A 23,144-nucleotide genomic window follows, 5' to 3' on the forward strand; every position below is an offset into this window, starting at 1 on the left:
GTAGATGGGGACTGGCATGTTAGCAGGAACAAAGGGACTTCCTTAGTGGAATTGGTAACAGGTGTGAATCTCAGATCTTGGTGGGAAGCAACAGAAAGAGACTCAGGGGTTCTCATAAGTAGAGAAGGGATTTGTGGGAAAGATGGGGGAGGAGGAGTTCCCCAAATGCACAGAAAAGACTGGAGGACAAGGCTGGGAGAACAAGCAGCAGCTGAGAAGAAGCTGGGCGGTCAGACCCCAGTCAAAGTCACTGGATACCCACGGGCACCAGGTGGAATAACGTCTTAAGTATCCCTGCTCAAGGTTCCAAGTCCAGGTGGGAGCCTCACCAGGCTGGAACAACTCAAGGTTGGGGACCACGTCTTACTTGCCATGGAACAGTGGTATCTGGGGCATGTAATTAGTTGGTGTAAGTTTAACAACATCTAACACTAAAATAGGCATGTGTCTTCTGAAGCTCAAGTTAAAGTAACAAAGACTTAGGTTTGTTTGTGACAGGGCACATCCCCTGCTTGACAAACCTAGCTTTCTCTTTTGCTGAAAAGGTATTAACTTTGCAAACAAAATCCTTTCCAAATGGTAAGATTCACAGGCTCACGGCAGTAGATAACAGTAGAAGCAAAACTTATGTAGCACTATCTATCAGGAACTATGCTAAGCACTTTTAAATAACAACTCATTTGCTCCTCACAACACTATGAGGCAGATAATCTTATCATCCCCATTTTATAGATTAGAAACTGAGGCACAATGAGATTAAGAAATTTGCCCAAGGTCATGGCGTTTAGTAGGGGCCAGAACTGGCATTTGAACCCAGGAGTCTGGTGCCAGGGCTCCTACTCTTAACCACTGGCTCTCTTGCCTCCTGTAAGCAGTCAGTTGGCTGGTGAAAAGAGGGTCTGAGGTTGGGGTAACAAGTGAAAAAGCAGACAGCCGTTAGCATATCACATATAAAATTAAGATTTTTCTGCATGTCAAACAAATGTCCAGCAACTGATAAATGGATAAAGAAGGTGTAGTTTATATATACAATGGAATATTACTCAGCAATGAAAAACAATGAAATCTTGCCGTTTGCAACAACATGGATGGAACTATAGTGTAGTATGCTAAGCGAAACAGAGAAAGACAGATATATGATTTCACTCATATGTGGAATTTGAGAACCTCAACAGATGAACATAGGGGAAGGGAAGGAAAAATAAGATTAAAAAAAGAGAGGGAGACAAACCATAAGAGATTCTTAAGTACAGAGAATAAACTGAGGGTTGCTGGAGGGAAAGTTGGTGGGAGGATGGGTTAAATGGGTGACGGGCATTAAGGAGGGCACTTTTCAGGATGAGCACTGGGTGTCATACATAAGAGATGAATCACTGGGTTCTACTCCTGAAGGCAAGACTATACTGTACGTTAACTGACTTGAATTTAAATTAAAAACAAACAAACAAAAAACATACCATCAACAACATTAGAAGATGGATGATAGTCTGGGAACAAGTGTTTGCAACAAAAACAAAGGACTGGAATACTTTACATCTGACAAGAAAACAGCCCAGCAGATAAACGGGCAGAGGCTATGATGTGGGTGGCTCACTGAAGATACTGAACGACCACTGAACAAATGGATACTGCCTGGTCTCAGTAAGAATGCAAGAGCGCAAATTAAGAACAACCTATCTTCTTTTTCAAAAACTGACCAAACAGGCACTTAAAAAACAAGATAACATGAAGTGCCAGGAAGACTGTGGTAAGGTGTTTCACTCACACCCTTCCGGGGGGGAATGTAAATTGGTGTGATCTCTCCAGAAAGCAATTTGGCAGAGAGATTCTGGAAAAAAAAAAAAAAAAAAAAAAAAAAAGTCTATCTCTCCTCCCAGAAAGCCTCCATTTAGAAAATGTATTATTAGGCAAGAATCAGAGATGCAGCACAAAATTTATATCTAAGAAGGCTAAGCACATTATTTATAGCAGAAGAAATAGAAAAATTATCCTGTGGAGTAGAAATAGAAAGAAAGACCCAGTTAAATATTCAACAGTGGGAACTGGTTAAACACAGTGGAGTATCAGGGGGTTATGCGAGTGTATATTTACAAGGAAGATAACGATAGGAATTGAATGATATAGGAATTTTAAACTCAAAATAAGTTTTACTATGGAAAATTTCAAACATACACAAAAGTTAAAAGAATGAGAAAACGAGCACCTCAAATACCCATCATGTAGATTCAACAAAGAACATTTTGCCATATTTATATCATCGTGTTTGTATATGTTCACACAACAATTTCAAAGTAATTGTGATATTTTAATGGCAAAAGTCAGGATATATTCATTCAGTCAAGTAAAATGTATCTCTTGAACACCAACCATGTGCCAAGTGAGGTGCTTGGGATACAGCAATGAACAATGACATGTGCGTGGCAAGTGTGGTAACACGGTGGTAGGGAAGGAATGGGGTTCTTAAGTCCTGCACAGCTACCTAGAACCATCCCCTAGAGGGGACACTGCTCGCTGTGCCCTCCTCTGATACCACCGAGGAGGGGACAGATACACTCTGTTGCCAGCACGGGGAGGTGGTAGGGGAGGGCATAGGTTTCATGAGGATCAGACCCTGCCACAAATCCAGGGGCACTGTCACTTTCCAGCTGTGAACTGTAAGGTACTTCAAGTCTCTCGGCCTCAGTTTCCTTTTCTGTAAAATGGCTGTGATAACATCAGCCTCAGAGTGTCACAGGGAGGATGGGATTTGAGTGAGAGCACATATAAAACACACAGAACAGCATGAAAGGGGTTCAATCAGTGGTAGCTGATCAACATTGCCATCATCCAGGTCCCAAAGGGAAACCACTCTCCCGACCCTGCAGGACACCAACCCTCTCCACTGAGAACAGCAAGGAGCCCAGGCCAGCCCGGTGACCTTCAGGGCAAAGGTATCTGAGCAGGATTACTGTGACCAGTAGTAGGAAGTAGAGGGCAGCACTCTGTGAGGAGGCAGGGAAGGAGGGCTCCAGGACCACCGCAGCCTCCCTCAGCAGCGTCACGTCTGTTCCAGCACTGCCACAGAACGGGCAGTCCCCATGGTCTTACAAGGCAGTTCTGACTATGCTCCTTTCACAAAGGAGGAGGCAAGCTCAGAAAGCCAATAAAGCTTGTCCAAGGTCATAGAGCTAAGAGGTAGAAACCAAACCCAAGTCTGACCTCAGTCATACCCTGCAGGCCTCCTAGAGGGCCCCATGACCCAGACGAGATGTTTCCTACTGTCCCCAGTAAAGCGAGATATAGTAGCAGAAGCTTAGGAACCACACAGAGGACAGGGGACAGGGAATGTGCCTCCCCTTCTGCTCTTAGGTCTGGCTTTGGAAGACACAAGACTGTCCCCCTTATGCTTTCTGGGCAGCTGGAAACGAAGAGTGGTGACATCAGGCTCAGGACCCTCTCTACAAACTGTCCTGAACCAAGATCTTCTGAGATCCCTCTAAATCTCCTGAAGGCCCTGGATGCTATCATCACTGGGAAAGTGCTTGGCTCCAAGAGCACAGAGGATAAAAGTCATCTATATGTAGGGGAGGTCTGGCTTCATGGTTAGAAAAGGAACAGGCAAGTCAATATAGCCAGGAGACATCCAGTCCCCCATAAGGTGGTGGTAGGGGGTGGGGTGGTTACTTAACTATTAGGCGAGCAGGACCAGAGTCCAGTCCCAGGCTGGCCAGACACACCAAACAGCTTCGCTCAGCCCATCACCCCACCCACTGCCATCAGCAGCATAAACAGAATCTGTCTACATTGAGAAGTAATGGTTACTGACATATTTGGAATGTTCTATCAAAAAATAATCATAAATCAAGGGTGCCTGGCAGGCTCAGTCAGTGGAGCATGAGACTCTTGATCTCAGGGTTGTGAGTTCAAGCCCCCCGTTGGGTATAGAGATTACTTTAAAAAAACCTTTAAAATGATAATAATAATAATAATAATAATAATAATAATAAATCAAACCATACCATTCTTATTCCCTCCTAATCTCTCTTGCAGCCTGATGACCACGTTCCAGTTGAGAATACCAGAGGAGCTGGCTAACTCTGCAATAATTTCTCTACTGGCACGCAGTGCTCAATTGCTGGAAACACACCCCAGCTCAGAGATTCGTTCAATACCAGTTAAATGCAGATCAAAGGACAGAGAATTAAGAAGAGAAAAAAATGGAGGAGGGGGGTCAAAGAGAACTAGAACAGACCCCTGCCCCCCAATGCTCGGGCCAAAGCTCACCTCCAAATAAGGTTTTTACAAGTAACATAATTAATCATCCAAAGCAGCACTAAGTTAACTTGACTTTAATTTGATCAAAAGCACTCTAAATTGTCTCTTGAACCCAGAAAAGAACATTTTCAACTATGGCCCAAAGAGAGTGAACTCTGAGGCAAAAAGACTCCGAAGAAAAGTTTACAAATTAGGGACCAAGTGATACAGCAGAACAAGTTTAGAGAAACCAGCTGTCCTCTTCTCTACCCAAAGTACATACATTTTAAATGACTGTGGTCTCTAGGCACCTGAGCTAGCAGCAAGGCATCCTGGAAATACCATACCTTCCCTATAGGGCCAGGCTCCCAGCAGGCTGTGCACTGGAAGCCTGGCAGCCGGCCGTGAACCCGCCCTCCAGTCCTGGCACGCAGTGGAGGCAGCAAACCACCCAGGTGCAAGGGCCCCAGGCAACGACAGCTTTCCTCCCCCCCCCCCCCCCCCCCCCCCAAACCTTAATCTTCTCTCTGCTGTGCACTCAAATCCTGACCAATTCCCTAATCGCTTCTAATACCGGAGTGAGCTTCTCCTTGGCTGCAGGCTGTGCCAGGTGGACTTGCTGTGACCCACAGAAGCAAGCGGTGGGGCAGGGCCATACACCAGAGAACTGACATGCCTTACCGTGGCCTCTTCCCCGGGCAGCTCTCCCATGCGTCGGGCCGCATGGGCAGCCACGCTTTACCAGTGGACTGCAGAGATTCCTGTCCAAGGTCCGTCTGAGAAGGAAGACGGTGACGGAGAGCCAGGGACGCTGTGGAGCCCAGGGCTAGACTGAAAAGCTAAGGGGCGTGTGCCTGACTCTGCTCGCAGATGTTGCAACTTGCCTTCCGCCGGGGCAGCCAACTCCGCTCAGTCAGGGAGATCTGTTGTTCTAATCCACCCAGCTGGGGTGACCTTTGAAACCTCTGGCCGCCAGCTGTAGAGGCTCTCAGTGGAGTCCCAGGGAGTTCAGGAGAGGAAGCTCACAGGTTTTTACTCATTCAGAGCTGCCGATTCCAATCTCAGTGTGGAGGGAAGGGGGGAGGCTGTCAAGCAGAGAGCTGAGCCCTCGGAGGGGCGATCCACAACCTGCCTGGACTGTCCAGATCCACAACCTGCCTGGACTGTCATTCACCCCTTGGCACATCTGGCATGGGATTAGCACACAGGACTCGTGGGACATGTGCCTCCTGAGACCAGTTCTTTACTCCTTAAGCTAGAGAAGCCCTGCATACTTTATGGCTAATAAAGGAAGAAATAAATCCAAAACACAATGCTTTTCACCACTGAGGAACAGAGTGAATCTGGTTCTAAGTCTTAGATGGAGGTCTCTGGTGGTGGCAACAAGAATGGAAACTCGTTTTGAACTGGACAGAACCAAGGACAATGGTATGGACAAAAACATGGGAGGCGTGTCCATCAGTCCTGTGGGTTACACTAAGCAAGTAGGAACAGCTGACATGCTGGCTGTTAAATACAGCCCTGAAAAGTCAGCAAAATGGACCAGAGCTTGAGAGGAAACTTAAAAGAACAACTGTTAAATTCCAGTACTGAGGCTCGAAAGCAAAATCAAAACAACTGCCCAAGTGCAAAAGGGCTGATTGGAAACACTGGACACAGATCTCTGGCCCCATGATTAGGCCGGGCCCCATGTTAGCATTAGCAGCATGCATCAAATCCCTTATGTCGTCTTTGTCCCACAGACCATAGTTGACAGTCACGTAGTTGTGCATGTATAGGACTAACATCTGTCTCCCCCACTAGAACACAAACTCCACCAGGTCACAGGCCCCCTGTGATTCACTAACTACCACGTCCCCAGTGCCTACAATATTAATGAGCACAAGATACATTCTCAATAAATACCTGTGGAATATATGAATGAATAGAAATTCGAGCTAAAAAAGAATTTAAAAAATCTCCTCCAAGCTATGACAGCACTTAACTTTATTGCATGGAATCTCGAGAACATTAGAGAGAGGATGTAGGAAAAGAAATGGGTGAACAGATCACAACAATAAAAAAAAAAAAAAAATCTACCCTCTGGAGCCCACAGGTACTTGGTTCCAGACACATGGGTGCTAATCTGGCCTTAAACCAGGCATGTAACTCGTGTATCTTTCCTACTCTGCTTCTCAGTCTTCCAGTGTGTGAAACAGGCATGATGATGTCCTGCCTTGGATAGACCTTCTGAGTTTCCTGCTGGGGTTTCCTGCCGGCACTTCCAGGCGACTTGGATCCAGGTCCTCAGCTTCCCAAGTGAGATTACTCAAAGCCAGCCCACTGTGTCCCCCATGGTGGAGTTCTTCCCTGAGCCACCAGGCAGTCTGTCCCCTCCCTTGGGCTTCCTGGGTCTTTCCTCTTGAAAAGCACATTAAAGGAGGGCTGGGTGTCCACAGGCAGATGAGCTGCCCACGTCAGCCTGGCCACATCAGCAGAGCAGCAGACCACGGGCGGCAGGAGGATGTCGGCTCAGCAACACTACTCTGAGTGCCCACATCTTTGGCAGAAAGTTATTTTTAAATTTTCTTAAAAGGGGACACACACACACACGCACACACACACACGCACACACACAGATCAAATCAAATAAACACACCCAACCACATACACAGTGTGAACGAGCGAGGCCTGGTCTCCTGGAGCTGTTCTCTTCCTGTTGGGATTCTTGCTTAATTTGGGATTTAATGAGAACAGGCTGAGAGAAACTTTTTGCAATAGAAGTCACATGCAAAACAAAAAATATATCAAAGCCAGAACCAGAGACCCTGATCATAACTAAATTAGCAAAAGACACATTTCTGTCACAATCTAGCAACAATCCCAATGTGTGTTCATTCCATTATCAGGTATTATTGCTACAAAAGTAAGTCTGGGGTCACAAGTGTGTTGGTCCAACCACCCCCTTCTCAAACACCATGCCTCCTCCCTCCATTCTGTTAAGCCATACCAATTGTGCCCAGTTTCCTAAAGAGATGAGAGTTGTGATGCTCATGTAGAGGCAGCCCTATCACCCTAAGACCACGGGAGCCCAGAGAATCACCTCAGGGAACAGGCACAGGCTTCTGTCCCTAGGACGCCCCACAGAGGAAAACAGAGCGCTCTACAGTCAGATGTTGCATTCACCACCGCTAAACTGTGTGGCCTCGAGGCAAGCGAAAACCTCTGAAAGTCTTAGTTTACTTATCTGTAAAACAGGGCTCCTACTAAGACCCCATTCTCTGCAGGGCTGCCGTGGGGATCGGCAGTGTGTTTGAAAAGCAGCCCGAGCCCCGTCTCTGGCAGAGAAGAAGTGCTCAATCCATGGCAGCTGCTGTGGTTAACATCATTGTTGTTTTAAGATTTCTTTCAGAAGCTCGGAGGATAGAAGCAGCCTCGGCCATGGAAGGGGCCACAGGAGAAACCAGGAGGCATCACTGGAGGGTAGAACGGCACCAAAGAGGCAGTCAGCAGCTCTGGTTCTCACTGTGGCTGCACCTTAACCAGCATCTTAAGAAAGTCACTTCCCTTCTCTCCCTGTGGTCCTCTCTCTGTGTGGCCTGATGGGCCTCTCTGGACACTTCCTGTCCTAGTGCACCTGTGTCTTCTGGACTGCTGCCAGCCCTCCACGGGGCACCTGGACAGGTGGGAAAAGGTACAGCAGAGGGAGCCAAGCCCGGAGCAGGAACATGATGCAGGACACCAGGAGAGGAAGAAAGAAGCTTCTGTTCCCAGCCTACCACACAGGGCCTCACAGGCTGGACAGCTGAATCAGGCAGGCACACCAGTCATCAAGGCACACCTATGAGACATCAGCACTGCCATGAGGACAGAGACTGGGCCGGTGCTAAGAACGGGCACTCTATGGTTATTCCAGCTCTGCTGGCCTCTGGCCAGCTCCCAAGTTGAGCCTCTGGTTTTATGAGGTCTGTCCAGAAAGAAACTGAGGTTGAAAAAGCTGGGAGGAAACCCCAGGTGGGGAGGAGAGGAGAAAAAGAGAGAACCAATAATAGCTACTATTTAGTGAGCACTTACTATGTGTCAAGAGTACTACTGGAGTGCTTAAGATGACTTACCTCATTTAGTCCCTTAGAGTGGCATATATTAACAGCAAAATCAATGGGGCAGAGTATTTTCATTCACTTATAAAGTAAATGAAACATATTACTTTTCTTTCTATTGTTTCATTCTTCTCTCACCCTCCTGCCCCAGTTCAGCCAACGTTTAGTAACTTAGTGTCAGAGGGATGAAGGAAGAATTAGAAAGGAGAGGGGGAGGGAGTAAAGGAGAGGTCACCACTCTGCGCCATGAGTGTGCCCCCCGCCTCCTCTCCTGATCTTCAGAGAAGTCCAGAAAAGCTCTGAAAAAGAAGGCCCAGGAAGGAAGTGAGCCTCATGATGTTGCTGACCGCTCCTTGCCCTAGAGGGGGCTCTGAACAGCTGATCGAGCTCCAGACTGGCATGCCCCACCCCTTCTTTCTGAGTCAGCCTAAAGCACATGTTACCTCTCTGCTTTCTGCAGGGAGCTGCGGTGTGACAGAGATCTGAAGGGACAGGCCTAGAGGACGCTGTGCTGGGAGGGCCTGTAGATTCTAAGAACACAGATATACATGAGGGTGAGCATAGCCTGCCCAGGCCTGGCTGCTGAACGCAGTCCCTGCTCCTCTCCTCGTGGTTTAGGGGAGCTGCCAGCATCCCCAGGCCTGTTTCTCCTGGGAAAATAGCTCTGTGGTTGGACTAACATCAGACTGATTTGAGGACAGACTGATCTGAGGAGACAGAATGAGGAGGGCCACTTTGTGGGAGCCCCGCCTTTTGGTGCGAGAGCCTCAGGCACTGGGCTAGAACAGTGTATTCCAAGGACAAGGGCAGCAGCAAGAAGCCCCACCAGCAGGAGGGGCTGCGGAGATGTGGCATGCTGATAAGAACCAGGGCAGGGTTTGAAGCTCATCTCTAGCCACAAGCTGTCCACAGCCCCTGCTGGACCTCCTGGGGCCCAGGGCAGTGCATCTGGTTCTAGCATGTGCGTGCTTCATGCAAGCTTTCCTTACTTAGAGGCCTGGGGACACTTCTCTTGCAAATCCTCTCCCTTGTGACACAGCGTAGGAAAATGAGGCATGAGCCAACCTGATGCATCAGCTCCCATGGGCCCCAATGCTAAATTCGAGTGTACAGCTGTTTTCCAATTACTCCCACCAACACAACGTGTCTCCTCTGGCTGAAGCCAAAGGCCTGGCAAACTTTTAGGGATTTCTAGTGTTCCTGCCACCCTTGACTAGCATGGAGACCAGAGGGCAGGTGCGAGGGAAGCAGAATGAGGAGGGAGCCAAGGCTGGGTGTCTCCAACACGCTAGAGGAGGGAGTTTGCTAATTCCAGTGGGGTTTTCCCCACACAGTTTTTAGGCCGGCTGCCTCAGCTAGACAGAAAGGACCAATTCCCACACTGAATCAAAAACACAGCAGCCATAACCACCAGTCCTAAGACACGGGTAACAACAGATGGGCAGTTTAAGAGCAAGCTAGGTAGTGACAGCCAGCCAATGGACTCCAGTGAGGGGTCTCATCACAGGTCATCACAGGACCTGTAGTCAGACAAAAATGCCCGGACTTGAACCTGCCTCTGCCACTTAGTAGCTAAATGACCTTGGGCAACTTACTTAATCTCTCTAAACCTCAATTTCTCTGTCTGTAAACCTGTTTTGTAGGGCTCTAAAGAGATTAGAAGTGACTTCAAGTATCTAACACGGAGTATATACTTGGAATACCCAATACTTTGTAACGATAATATGCAAAGTACTTCTAACAATGCCTCACACACAGCAATCCCTCCCTCAAGTATAAATATTTCATAATTATCAAATAATTGATAATTATTTATCAATTGATGAAACAATTATTATGAAGAATAAGAGATCACATTTCATTTAGATGTTCTAATTTATTTTAAATATTGCTGCAAATATTGCCCTCTTGCAAAGAGTAGATTACTAATGCACATTTGAATATTGATTTATTTTTATCAGTTGTCATCGGCTAGGCAATATGCATTGCTCTCATCTTCCCAAATTCTGGCTTACTGTAGGCACTCTGGAATATGGCTGGATCACAGAACATGAGGGCTGGAAGAGGACCTAAATCATCTAGTCCAACCACCTTTTCCCCTTATTTTACAGATGAAGTAACTGGGTCCCAGAGTGAACCAATGTATCTTCAAAGACAGGTACAGGGATCTCTGAGGTCTGTATGGCACATATAACAGTCCAGGGCCATCTGGGCAGGTGAGCCCTGCAGTACAGAGCTAAGCTAGAAGTGGGGAGATGATAATCCATGTCTAAGAGCAAGGAAACTCATCTGAAAAAGGGATGTTTTTGGGGCGCCTGGGTGGCTCAGTCGGTTAAGCGTCTGACTTCGGCTCAGGTCACGATCTCACGGTCTGTGAGTTCGAGCCCCGCGTCGGGCTCTGTGCTGACAGCTCAGAGCCTGGAGCCCGTTTCAGATTCTGTGTCTCCCTCTCTCTCTGCCCCTCCCCTGCTCATGCTCTGTCTCTCTCTGTCTCAAAAATAAATAAAAACATTAAAAAAAAAAAAAAGAAAAGAAAAAGGGATGTTTTTGAGTTACAAAGGATGATTTCAATCAAGAGAAGTTTAGAGAGTCACAATCCTTAAACTCATTAAGACAAGGTTGTGGAGGGCCTAGAAGATAGCAATGCTGTTTGTTAATGCTGCCAAGAGGGTTTTTATTTGAAATTAACATTAGGGGCGCCTGTGTGGCTCAGTTGGTTAAACATCCGACTCCTGATTTCAGCTCAGGTCAGGTCTCATGGTTCATGAGATCAAGCCCCGCACTGGGCTCCACGCTGACAGCCAGGAGCCTGCTTGGGATTTTCTCTCTCTCTCTCTCCCCCTCCCCTGCTCAAGCATGCGTGTACTCTCTCACTCTCAAAAATAAATAAACTTACACAAATTAACATTATGCTATTGATAACTTACAAAATGATTTCCCAATCCAGAATGTCACAATATACTGAAATATATTATAACCCCATTTATTGATGGGAAATCTGAGGCTCTAAGACAGAGTGACTTGCCTGAGGTCATAACAAAGCAGAAGTGGAATCCAATCCTTCTTAACGCCAAATCCTAGCTCTATTTGGTAACGTGCTCAGGAAGAATTCATCTAGATATGTTAAATCTTATTATTATAATAAATACCATACCCAACAGGACATTTCCAGTGTAACAACTTTTGTGATATTCTCTTAGATTTATTGGAATGCTATCTGATGGGTACAAATTTGACTAATGCAGTCAATCCCTTGCCTAGGGAAAGCCCCTATACTTGTCCTAAACAAATAGGTGACTTCATTTCAATCCCTCATGCCTGAGAGAGTCCATGCACATCTGTCTTCCACACCCCTGCCCAGATGCTCTCTCTTCCCATTCACAGGCCAGAAATCTGTGTTCTCCCCCAAAGCCTGCTGTTCTTTCCAGGCTCGCCTCCACTCTCCTCCCATTGGCTGGGCACAACCCCAGACCTTGGCCTTGGATGCTACATCAGCACTGCCAGGAGGATGCTTTGGCAGTGTGGCAAGCCCTATGTTTCCACATGCAGTTCACCCCTTGCCCTCACCCACCCTTCCATGATATGAGGGCCCATGCCCTGGACAGCTTCCAGCTGGAGATGAGAAACAATGGCTTAGTGTTTCCTGCAACTTACCTGGGGTGGTGGAGGACTGCCAACCCAAACCGGCCAGGTTTATCAGCCCACGGGCCAAAAGTCAGGCTCAGACACAGCCCTGCTCCTCCAGCCTTCTTCGTCTTTCACTTCCAGAGGCTGCATCTTCTCCCTCCCTTCTGCTGCTTCCACCCCTACCTCACACTGCCCCGTCCCACTAGGGGCAGGGGCATAGGGGAGCCTGCCCATCTGAGGTTCCTTCAGGATTCCTAGGTACCACTTACCCCAGGAACATGGGATGCCGGAGCTGGGAGGGATCTTGGAAATGATACAATCCCACCTCCATCCCCACGGGCGTATCGTTCTGTGCCCTCTGGGGATACTCGAGGCCATCTCATCCCAGAACATCAACTATACTCAAAGATGTGGGGGAAGCATTTTTATATTAAAACAATAAAAGCAATAATGCATTCACATAATTGTATAAAATGACAATGATAAGTAGATTTACAAATAAATCTAGGACTTCAAAGAAATGTGATGCTTTCCATAAGCTTCTTCAGACTACGCCCCAAGCCCCTGTCGCTGAGCACATGCTCTTTCTCCACTTCCCTTGGGGATGGCAAAGTCAGAGAAGCACGGGTCCAGTCCAACACTACTGTTTCACAGAAAGGAAACCTCAGGTCCGGACAAATGAAGTGATGCACACTATCTACTGTTACAAACAAAAATAACCTATTTAATTGAATGCATCCTGGAGGCCAGCTACCATAGTGAGGGCTTTAACCTAGTTAACTTCCATTTTCAAAGCAACTTGGTAAGATGGATATTATTTTCATTTTGAAGAGAAGACTCAGGAGTTGAGCAATACATCCAAGGTCACAGACCTAACAATAACAGCTACTTCTTACCAGTTGGCTTTGAACCCAGGTCTCTGGCACCAAGGTCCAGACCCTTGGTAACAGTGTCACACAGTGTTTAAAGATGCCATGGGGAGGACCTGGGAGGTAGCTGGAGTCCAAGGTCCTGGTGTCTTGTCCTGGTTCTGCCACTAGATTGCACACAGTCCCAGACACAGGGGGACATTTGGTCACCTTCTCAGTTTATAGTTAAGAAAACCAAAATCCGGAGAGAAGGGCTGGCATAAGGCTAGAGCCACCACATTTCAGGGACAGGACCTGCTAACAGTGGCTCCTGGAAAAGTGTCCTAACCTCTCTGGGGTTAGAAGACCTCTAACATTTCTCCTGGATGTGTATTATCTGTATATACAGATGAACATAATTTATAATATGATGTGCACACCTTGTCTGCCTCTTGTGAGCCAAGCACCTGTGGGGCCCTCACATACTTTGGTCTGCGGACAGCAGCTCAGACAAGCTACCCTTAACTATTCCTCAGGGACCTGGATGAGCGTGTTAAGGGAACTTGTGTGACAGTAGCCAGTCACTTCTGGTTCTGAAGTGATGAGCTAGTCTGCTAGTAATTAGGTAAGTCTTGTGCACCAGGAAGCAGAACGTATATACAGTAGCCAAAAGCCATAGCCACAAGCATGCACACCCCTCTCAGCAAGGAAATTCCAGAAGTTCATTCATTCCTGTGGTTCACATCTATAAGAATCTTCTTCCAGATCCCAACTTCTTAGGCCCCGGATGTTTGTCTTACAAAGCCTGTTCCATGGCTGGACAAAGACACGCTGACACAATCAACTCCCTCTTGACTACTTAGATCATTTATGTTATCAGGGCCACATGTTGATCATCTGGGCCAACCAAGCCAGGTTCATCAAGTTTGTGCTCCCAACAGAGAAGAACCCCCACTTAAGGGTTAAAAATGCACACAGCCTGTCCACATACACACCGCTGTGTGTTTCTGAGCACCTACAATGACCACCACAAGCATAAATAAGATGAGAGGTTCAACACAGCGTGTTAGACACTACATCCTCCCAATATGGTGACATAAACACTGCGGGAAGAGTGAGAACACACGCCTTCCTTCTGACTCACTGCCAGTGGCCTCCATTTGCTCCCATGATCTCCCTCCCTCACACCCTGGCTGTCCTCCCCACCCCTGCCCTGCCTTTCCTTCCCCATCGAGGTGGAGAGTTCTGGGTGAAGAGTTCAATCTGTAGTCTGAGCAACACAGGTAGATGGGGCATCCTCGGGTCTGGCACTGGTGTTTGCCAGGCCTGGGCCTCTCTGAACCCCAATCTCAGGTTTGCACTGGCAGTGTGTCAGCAGGAACATAGCAAACTGTAACTGACCTTCCGGAGAGAGGAACCTCTGCTCAGAGGTGTCAGCTCAACTGTCTCTCAGTGGGGAGGAGACAGCATCTCTCTCTGCCAACCCTCTCTCAGGAACAGGGACACTCACATGCAGGGGGAAAGCCCTTCCCCACATCAGCTACCAGGGAAGGAAGTGCAAGGCAACAGGAAGATCAACAGGCCACCACCAAGTATTAGCTGGGGGACCTCGAGGACATAGGGTCTGGAATCCTATTGAAGAGGCCAGATTAGCAAAAGACAATAGAACCACAGGGACTAGGAAAGTGGGGTTGGAAACAAAATAGCTAGTGAGGCAATGGCCTGACCACAGGCCCTAAAACCCTTCATGGCTTTCCACTCCTGGGCCCAACAATTCTACACCCTGTGCGGGACACTCCGCCGACACAAAAGCAGCAGTTTCTCAGCATCAGCCTAGAGGGGAACATGGCCCCAACATCTGCTGGGTGTTAAATGTTCTCTGCCCCACAGGAACAAGATTGGCACAGGACTCTGAAGAGAAGTATGCTCTCTGCCTCCCTGCAAACACCCATTCTAGTCGTTAGAGCATTTTCTTCTAAGCACCTCAGGTAAGCTTCTATCCAGTGGGCACAGCCACCAACCAGCTAGGCCTCTCCAGCCATGGCTGATTAGGCCCAAAACAGAGCTTCCTGCGTGCTTATCCATACCAAATATAGCCACTCAGTTACCAGTGCACTTCTAATTACTAACCTCCATTTCTCATAGTTATAGAACATTTAACAAACTGCTGTCATCTGGAGCTCTTACCATTAACGTGTAATGCAGAGAATCAGTTTTTGCTCTTAGTCTGGTGTTTCAGCATTACCGGGTGTGCCGTGTCACTTTTCTTGGAGAAAGCAGTCCCTAGGACTTCCCAGAGCCCACGACCTGATGTGGGGAGATTCAAGACATGAGATACTCAAGAACCCTTGCCATCAACTTTGCTCTGCCTCACAGCTATCGGTCAGGGCTGGGTGCTACCTCTCTAATGGCTTGTCCCTCTTGGTTTCTGGGCCCAAGTGAAAAATCGGACTTTGCTTTTAATGGGACCTGCTCCCTGTGGCATAGATAAAATGAAACGAGAGAAAGATTAGCGCCGTCTTGTTTACACCGGTTTCAGGTTAAGTCTTCACAATGGTACTTTCTCCCCCATGGAAAGGTCAGGTTCTCCCACCAGGCCACTCCGGGGAGCTGGGATTTGGCATGAACACCTGCTTGCTCAGGGGTCCTCTCTTAGCTGACCTCGGAAGGTTCCTGTCAAGTATGTATATCCTGGCCTCCAAAGCAAACCTCTCTCTCTCAAGTGAGGCCATGTTTTTCTTTCCCCTTATGTCTTAACTGGAGAGTTAAAATAGTATTCACGTGCTAAAAGGTAACTTCGGGCTTAAGTCCAAAAAAAGTCAAAGGGAGCTTGTCCCCACACTCACCACTTGTATTCCTCAACCAAACAGCAGGACAAAAGATTCACAAAAGGCCCAGCCATTTCTTCACTTAGGCAATCCCCAAAGCATTTATCTGTTTGTTCATGTACAAAGTGAGGGCATCTGTCTGGCTCCTCTGTGGTCTGGAACACCTCTGGGCTGAGACTGTCTGTAAGAGATGCTGCCTAAAGAAGGTCCTTTGCCTCTTCTGTCACAGGCAGGCATCTTGGGGCACTCAGGGTCACACTAGTTCTCCTGTGGGCACAGGGGAGGAGGCCTCCTCCACAACCCAACCCCATTTTTCCTGCAACCCAAACCTAGGCTTGACTTCCAGGCTGAATCGCAGCTGGTCAGCTTGGTGCTCTGCACAGCAATGGGCTTCCCCATAAGCCTGCCTTGACAGGGGCAACAGAACAGAGGGTAGACACCAAGAGGTAAACAGAGCCCACCCCAGGCCAAGCCCCGATCTGCTTAAAGTTACCATCTTCTGCCATTTGAACTTATTTCTGCACTAGCCATACATGAGCTTTTCTATTAAAAGTCAAGAACTTCTCTGAGGAGAAATGCTCCCAGGTACACAAACAAGGGAAGGCTCGGCTGGCAAATTATCTACTTGTACTGCTTATGCTCACTGAAAATTTTAATAGTCATGCACCAGATCTGTGGGATGGGTGAAGAAGGAATCAAGGAGAGAGGAGTTCCTGGCCAGAGCAAAATACAAATTCCAGCTACAGGTGGGGAAGCTTGGGAATAACCACCCTGATTAGCCTTCAACTAAACAGGAAGTGGGGCAGTATTCAAATGTTACACCTGGGCCACCTCTCCATCAGGCTGGGCCCACTTCAGCATCAGGGAACCTTAATCCATTCACTCTTAAGTGCTTGAGGTGACCAGCAGAACAATTATCATCAACCTAGAGTGGCCTTCTCCTTCCTTTTCAACATCTAAGGTGACCATGTGACAGATTGTCCAAACCAGGACTCTTTTGACAATGAAAAGGGATCCTATTAATCCTTTTGCCAGGACTGTCTAGGGGAACCAGGATGAATGCGTGGCCACTCCCATCCTTCCACAGTCTTCCTAGTCTACATGTGAGATGTGACTTCACAGACGTCTTCCTTGGCCACATTCACCCTATTCATGCTTCACCTGCCTTCAGTTCAGGAAACAGTTATGTTATTTCACACACTGGGTTATATTTGGACATGTTCTCATATGTGTCCTTCCCCCTCTTCTAGACAGTGTCTTGATTGCTGACTCCCTGCATGAACTTTGAACTCACTCCAGTCCCCCTCTTCCAGACTCTTTTGTCATTGTTCATAAACAGTATCTGCTAAAGTCTAGTTGTGGAAAGGGTTACAGATGACTTTTTTCCTGACACAAATACTATCATTTTTCATGTACATTTCTCCTGGGTTTTTTTCTATATATGTACCTTTCAAATCAAAATTATATTTATATAGGGGCACCTGGGTGGCTCAGTCGGTTAAGCGTCCGACTTCGGCTTAGGTCATGATCTCATGGCCCATGAGTTCAAGCCCCGCATCAGGATCTGTGCTGACAGCTGGGAGCCTGAAGCCTGTTTCAGATTCTCTCTCTCTCTCTCTCTCTCTCTCTCTCTCTCTCTCTCTCTGCCCCTCCCCCACTCACATTCTGTCTGTCTCTGAGAAATGAATAAACCTTAAAAAATTTTTTTTAAATTATATTTATATAGTATCAATGCCTTCATTTTCATACTTTTCTTCAGGCTAAGCCACAAACTTTCTCCTGGTTATGGAACACTCTTTATAAGTCTCATTTTTAATGACTTTGCAATATTCTGCCAAGTGGAGGAACCATAATTTACTCAGTCGTGCCCCTGTTATTTACCATTTAGGTTGCTTCCAATTTCACTAAAAACAGATGACCTCACAAGTCACAGTTTCATGCATATAACTTTTCCTTCAGTCTAGATTATTTCCCCAAGATATATTTTAAGAATTTCAATTACTGAGTCAAAGTGCATGAAATTTTTATGGCTTTTGCATCTGGGTCCTCTTGATTCATGTCAGCCTACTACCTGGGCTGGCTCATGGCCCCCTAAATATTTTTCTCTCCTTCTTCAGCTCCAGTTTGAGCTTGAGCTCCTTGATCTAGTGCCAGGCCTTAAGCAAGGGCCAGGTCTAGGGATTCCTGCACAGTTTGGAGGGATGTGAGCTTAGATATCCAACCAAGTTAGGCAAGGCTTGGGAAGTGAGGCAAGTGTTGAGCAAGATGGGAAAGGATCCAACTGGAAGGAGTCATGAAGTTCAACACCACTGTTGTTATCAAGCAAAACCTAAAGGCCTTCCGCCCTCTCCTATACAATGTTGCCAGTACAGGTAGTTCTGGAATGGCATGGGCAGTCTTTTCCATGCAGCTGAGTCCTACTCTAATCTCAAAGTCCCACCGCTCTGAGGCCTAGATCTAGCAGGATCTGTAACATGGGGTCACAGGCACCTATCCAGGACCAAGTTCCCACGAATCCATGAGAAAATATGAAAACAAGGATGGTGCATGGTTTTGCATACACTCAATGTACATAGTTTAACAGGCCATCCTTCAATCTAATTACCTTTTTGGTAATTAAAATATTCTCTCATTCATTTGTAAAAATGTCCACAGCTTTGTTTAATTGGTAGTTTGTTCATCACTTTTTTAAATGTTCACTTATTTTTGAGAGAGAGAGACAGACACAGAGCATCAGTGGGGGAGGGGCAGAGAGAGAGGGAGACACAAAATCTGAAGCAGGCTCCAGGCTCTGAGCTGCTAGTGCAGAGCCTGACGTGGGGCTCAAACTCACAGACCAAGAGATCATGACCTGAGCAGAAGTCAGATACTTAACCGACCCTGGAAACAGCAGTGAATGCCACAAAGGCACCGTTGGCAGAAGCACCCGACAGCTTTTCTGACTGTAATGTAAGGTCCTGACGTTAAGCTTTTGGTTACTGAAGCATCCACTTCAAAGACATCCCTCTCAAACAAGCACACCGCCAGCTACATGCTAGATGAAGAGCCAAGTCGCCCCACCCTCCAAGTTCGCTTTTTAGAGAGCTGTGGTTGACTTAAACCACTGGTCCTTTGACCTTTCCCTTCCCACACTTTAATTCCCACTCTTAGGTTTTAAATTTACCAATAAAGAGTGATCCTGGGAGACCCTAGGCCCCCACCTTTGGCCCCAGAAAAGCAGAACCCCAAGACAGCTCTCGCTCTCTCCCCATGACCTCGCTGTGTGGCCCCAGGCATGCCATGTACCCTCTAGGACTCATACATAAGTAATAACCCCTGTCTTTTCCAAGTTCCCTGATGCTTGTTGCTAAGGTCTTATCTTGTAATAAGGACCACAAGGTCTGGTCCAGCCACAATGCTGGCTCTGGTCAGGGAAACGTCTGTGAGGGCTCACCACAAGCAGTGTGGGCCCAGGTAAGTGCTACCAGGCATTTCTGCTGATGGCGGCACCAGGGATAAGCTGACAGAAAATATGGCCCCTTAGCAGAGCTCAGGCTCTGTCTGGCCACAGTGTCTGAGAGGTTGTGGGGGGAGGGTGGGAATCACGTCTGTAATCTTTGCATCTCCATGGCAGAATGGCCTGCACACTCAGTCCTCATTAAACATTTGCTGAGGATAGGGTTTTAGAAAGACAGGAACACTTCCTGGAGGGTTAGTGGGGACACTGGTTTCGTGCACAGCGGAGGGCCGGGAGGCAGTTAGTGGGGCGGGGTGGGGGGGAGGCGCGGTGAAGTCAGCCAGCTGCCTGGCTTCCAACCCTAGCCCTGCTGCAGGATCTTCAGCCAGTTCTTGAATCTCTGTGTCCTCACTTGTACAATGGAGAGGATGGTAATAGTACTTGCCTCAAGAGGCTGTGAGGACTGGAGCCCTCAGCGAGTGCTTGGCATACCAGCAGCCCTCAATAAATGTGACCCGGTTGTAGCAGTAAGAGTAGCATCAACCAGGTGCTAAGTAAACCAGCTGAGTGTGTTACCATGAAGTCAGATGGAAAGGTCACAGCCCAGAGAACCAAACTGAAATCAAAGATGCATCTGACTGGCCAGAAAAGTTAAGGATATAACAGGGAAAATTAAATTTGTACATGAAGGAAGAAGAAGAAGAAAAAAAAAAAAAACTAGCCACACTTTCCCTTCCTTCTCCATGGATGTCAATGATAGGAAGCGATGAAATTGCATTGATGTCAATAATAGAAACACGATGAAATGCTCCCGCCAAACCCAGCTTTCTCCAATGATAGGCACATGCCAAAACCTAACCACAAATGGCCAAGATGAGTTGGGGGAAGCAGAATTGGGATACACAGTTCAGGGACTTTCCTGAAGTATGGACATTCCACAGACAGATAATTTCCGGTGCCACAGAAAGCTCTGGAATTTAAGAAGTCTGAGGGAGGGTGGGGTGGACTGGAAAGCAGAACATTGGCCACAACCAGCAGAAGGACAAAGGCCCGCGTTTGCAGAGGCTGCTCCTAGCTCTGTGACTGAAATGGAATGCTGTACAAATTTAATATCAGTGATGCAGATAAAATAATGTCAGCAGACTGGATAATTAAAGAATTTTGGCTCACTTCATCACCCTCTCACTTTCTGGAGGGAGGTTAAGAGGAAGAGGAGATGGGTCCAATAAACCAAGAATTCCTCTGAGTTATGAGTATATTTTTAGTTACTCCTGACATCTGGGATAGCAGAGACATTATTTCAGGATCAAATCCTGATCATGCCCTTTACACTGGGCTAAACATCACTCTCAAAAACCCTTTGATGAAAATGTAATTATTTTAAAGATATGCACAGGCTAATTGAGACCATATTGAGGGAGTCTTTAGCTTCCAAAAGAAGACATTTCTGGCTGAGTGCAACAGATGCCATTAAAGCAGTTGCCACCATTCATTCCTCACCATCTCCCCAAGTGCCTCCCTGGACCTGCACTTGAACCAGACCTGCTCTGCTCAGGACCGGAGCTGCCCAAGACCAGAGGGTGACCACTGGGTCACAGCCAGGTCCTTACAGAGGAGTACTGGATCCAACCACTTGTTCCCACTTGCTTTTTAAAGCATGGGCTGTTGACAAAGAAAGGAAGGGTGAATCACAGAACCACAGATACAGTTAAGAGACCACAGAGATGTCATAATTCAACCTCCCACCCAGTATAGGAATCCTGTTCTGTCCCAAACTGGGCAACAGTGGGTCTGGTGTGTGTGAGGCTACTTGCTAGAGCCTGGTCAAGCCAGGAGGCTGGTGATTACAGGCTCAGAGAGGGATGGAACCAAACCCATCAGAGTTAGAGGCAGGACTGAGCCAAGATCCTGGTGGGTCCCTTCATGAGACAGAGCAGGTCTATAGCTGAGATGGACTTCTCTAGCCCCTTACGGTGGGCTGGAGTCCCCATTTAGGACACAGCCTCGTCCATGCAGGAACTCCCTCTGGGCATGCCTGACAGTAGAGAATTCTTAGAAAGGGGACAGAAAGGGATGGCAGGGGAGGGAGTTTGGGCCACTGTGTTCAGCTGGGCCTGCTCTCTTAGGAAAGGTCTAGAATATCTCACTAGAAACCTCCTCCTCCATCACCTAGCTCCTGTAGAGAATAGAAACAGAGGTGCTTACTGAGGGGCCATTGACAGATCCCACCCATGGCATCCCAAAAGGCAATCTCCCAGAAAATCCTTCGAGAAGTTCCCACACTCACAAGCAGCCTATTCCATTGCAGGCTGAGGGATGATATGCCTCCTAACTGGACCCCATTCTGCCCCCCGGGGTCATGAAGAGTAAACTCTACTCTGCTACAAGACATGCCTACAAATATTTGAAGACAGTCACCATTTATCCTTTATCCTTCTGTAGACGAGACACCCTTGGCCCTTCCACTATTCCTACGCGGCATGGTTTCCAAACCCTTCCACATCCTCAGTGCATATGCTAGTTTCACCATGACCTTCCCTGTGTGACCCTGAGGGCTGAAGAAAGAACAGAGGAGTAGAGTGGCTAAACATGCAGGTTTGAATCCTAGCCCCATCAACTCACTGTGCCTCAGTGTCCCCCACAGTTTCCTCAGCAGCACCTGATAATCTTAGTTATGAGAATTACACAATGCATGGACAGCCCTTAGAACTGTGAGCCAATAAACATCTGACTAAGCTCTAGCTATTTTTTAACATGATGCTTCGCATATAAGAAGTATGTAATACCTACATAAATCCTGCAGCTGGATGTCTCAGTCCCATTACTCACCAGCTCCTTACTGATCTAACAACAGTACCACCTCTGAGCTCTGATGAGGTAAAGAACGAGGTCTCCTGCTCACTGCCTGGTGAGTAACAAGGAGGTGGTAACACCAGCTTCCTTTCCCTCTCTATCGATGCAGCATGTGGAAGCCATTTTCCATGGTTCTTTCTCAGTTCTGCACATCTTCCAAGTAGAAGCATGGAGTGACCTTGTTCCAGACTATCTTTTCAAGGATACCCATGTCGTAAACAAGCGAGATCGTGTACGCCTTTGGAGCAAAGCACACGTACACTTACTGTCCATTATACAAGATTTGAGTTCCCTAAGCTCAAGATTTCTCTCTCCCATGTGCACAGGTGCCACCTGGCCCTCTGCATCACCCTGTTGGGACTGAAGCTCAAAGACCCAGTGTGAGAAAATGCTGGTACCCAGGCCACTGTTATCATTGTGAATCAAAAAGTCATTTACTTATGCCTAACCCACAGGTCCCATGACACCGTAGCTAACTCATTAGCTTGCACGCAGGTGAAATCTCAGACCCTCCATGGTTATTAACCATAACCTAAAGAAAAGGTAGCAAAACACACTCTCCCTATAGTCTTTAGCTTAGACTCTCATCAACCCCATCACATTCTGTCCACGTTTAGTTGCTTCAAAAAAAAATTGTAAGTGAAAAATATTTTTATTATTTTTTCCTTATCTATTTTTATTGATTTTCATCTTCTTGATTTTCATCTAAAGTTCCCTTCATTTGAGGTCCTTCCAAGGCTTTGGTTTGAAAGAGGGGAAACATCTGTTGAGCGGGAAGACCTCCCTTTTGAGTCCCCGTGTCTGGAATGCACAGACCACAGTTTCTCCTCCCATGTCACTCACTTCTCCCACCTGACTAAGCAGGCCCTCCTAAATCCAGATGCTCGCCCGCAGTATCAGACCCTGGGCTTGTGTTGTATGAACTCTTGGACAAGCTTCTACCTGCATTCCATTTGTGGGCAAGGAAATTGCAAGTCCTGCCACCATCCCAGGACACGCGTCACTCTCTCCTCACCCTCCACTGAGAGCACTAGGTGGGCCTCTCCATAACAACCATATCACCCCACAAAAGGTGGGGGATGCCTGACCCGAGGGATATGGCATGGCTGGAGGTCAGCGGGACGCGAGCTGGCATAGTTCAGAAGAAGAGGTAAGAACACCGCGGATGTCGTCCTGGAAATCTGGCCCAGAAGCGCTCTAGCTGCAACCCAGAGCAAGCTGAGATCTGAGCAGGCAGCTG

General features: G+C 47.4%; 1 protein-coding gene across 3 annotated transcripts in view; it reads right to left on the bottom strand.

Moving 5' to 3' along the window:
• MYLK (myosin light chain kinase) overlaps positions 1 to 23,144 on the bottom strand; it is a 210,017-nt gene that overhangs the window by 180,768 nt on the left and 6,105 nt on the right. The window contains exon 1 of one of the 3 annotated variants that reach the window (XM_045036325.1): positions 4,915 to 5,084. The exons of 1 other annotated variant lie outside the window; for it this stretch is intronic. In XM_045036325.1, the coding sequence (XP_044892260.1) occupies positions 4,915 to 4,944 (30 nt within the window). In that variant the 5' untranslated portion in view covers positions 4,945 to 5,084. 3 annotated transcript variants of the gene reach the window in all.

The sequence above is a fragment of the Felis catus genome, chromosome C2, assembly GCF_018350175.1.
Source record: "Felis catus isolate Fca126 chromosome C2, F.catus_Fca126_mat1.0, whole genome shotgun sequence".
NCBI lineage: Eukaryota > Metazoa > Chordata > Mammalia > Carnivora > Felidae > Felis > Felis catus.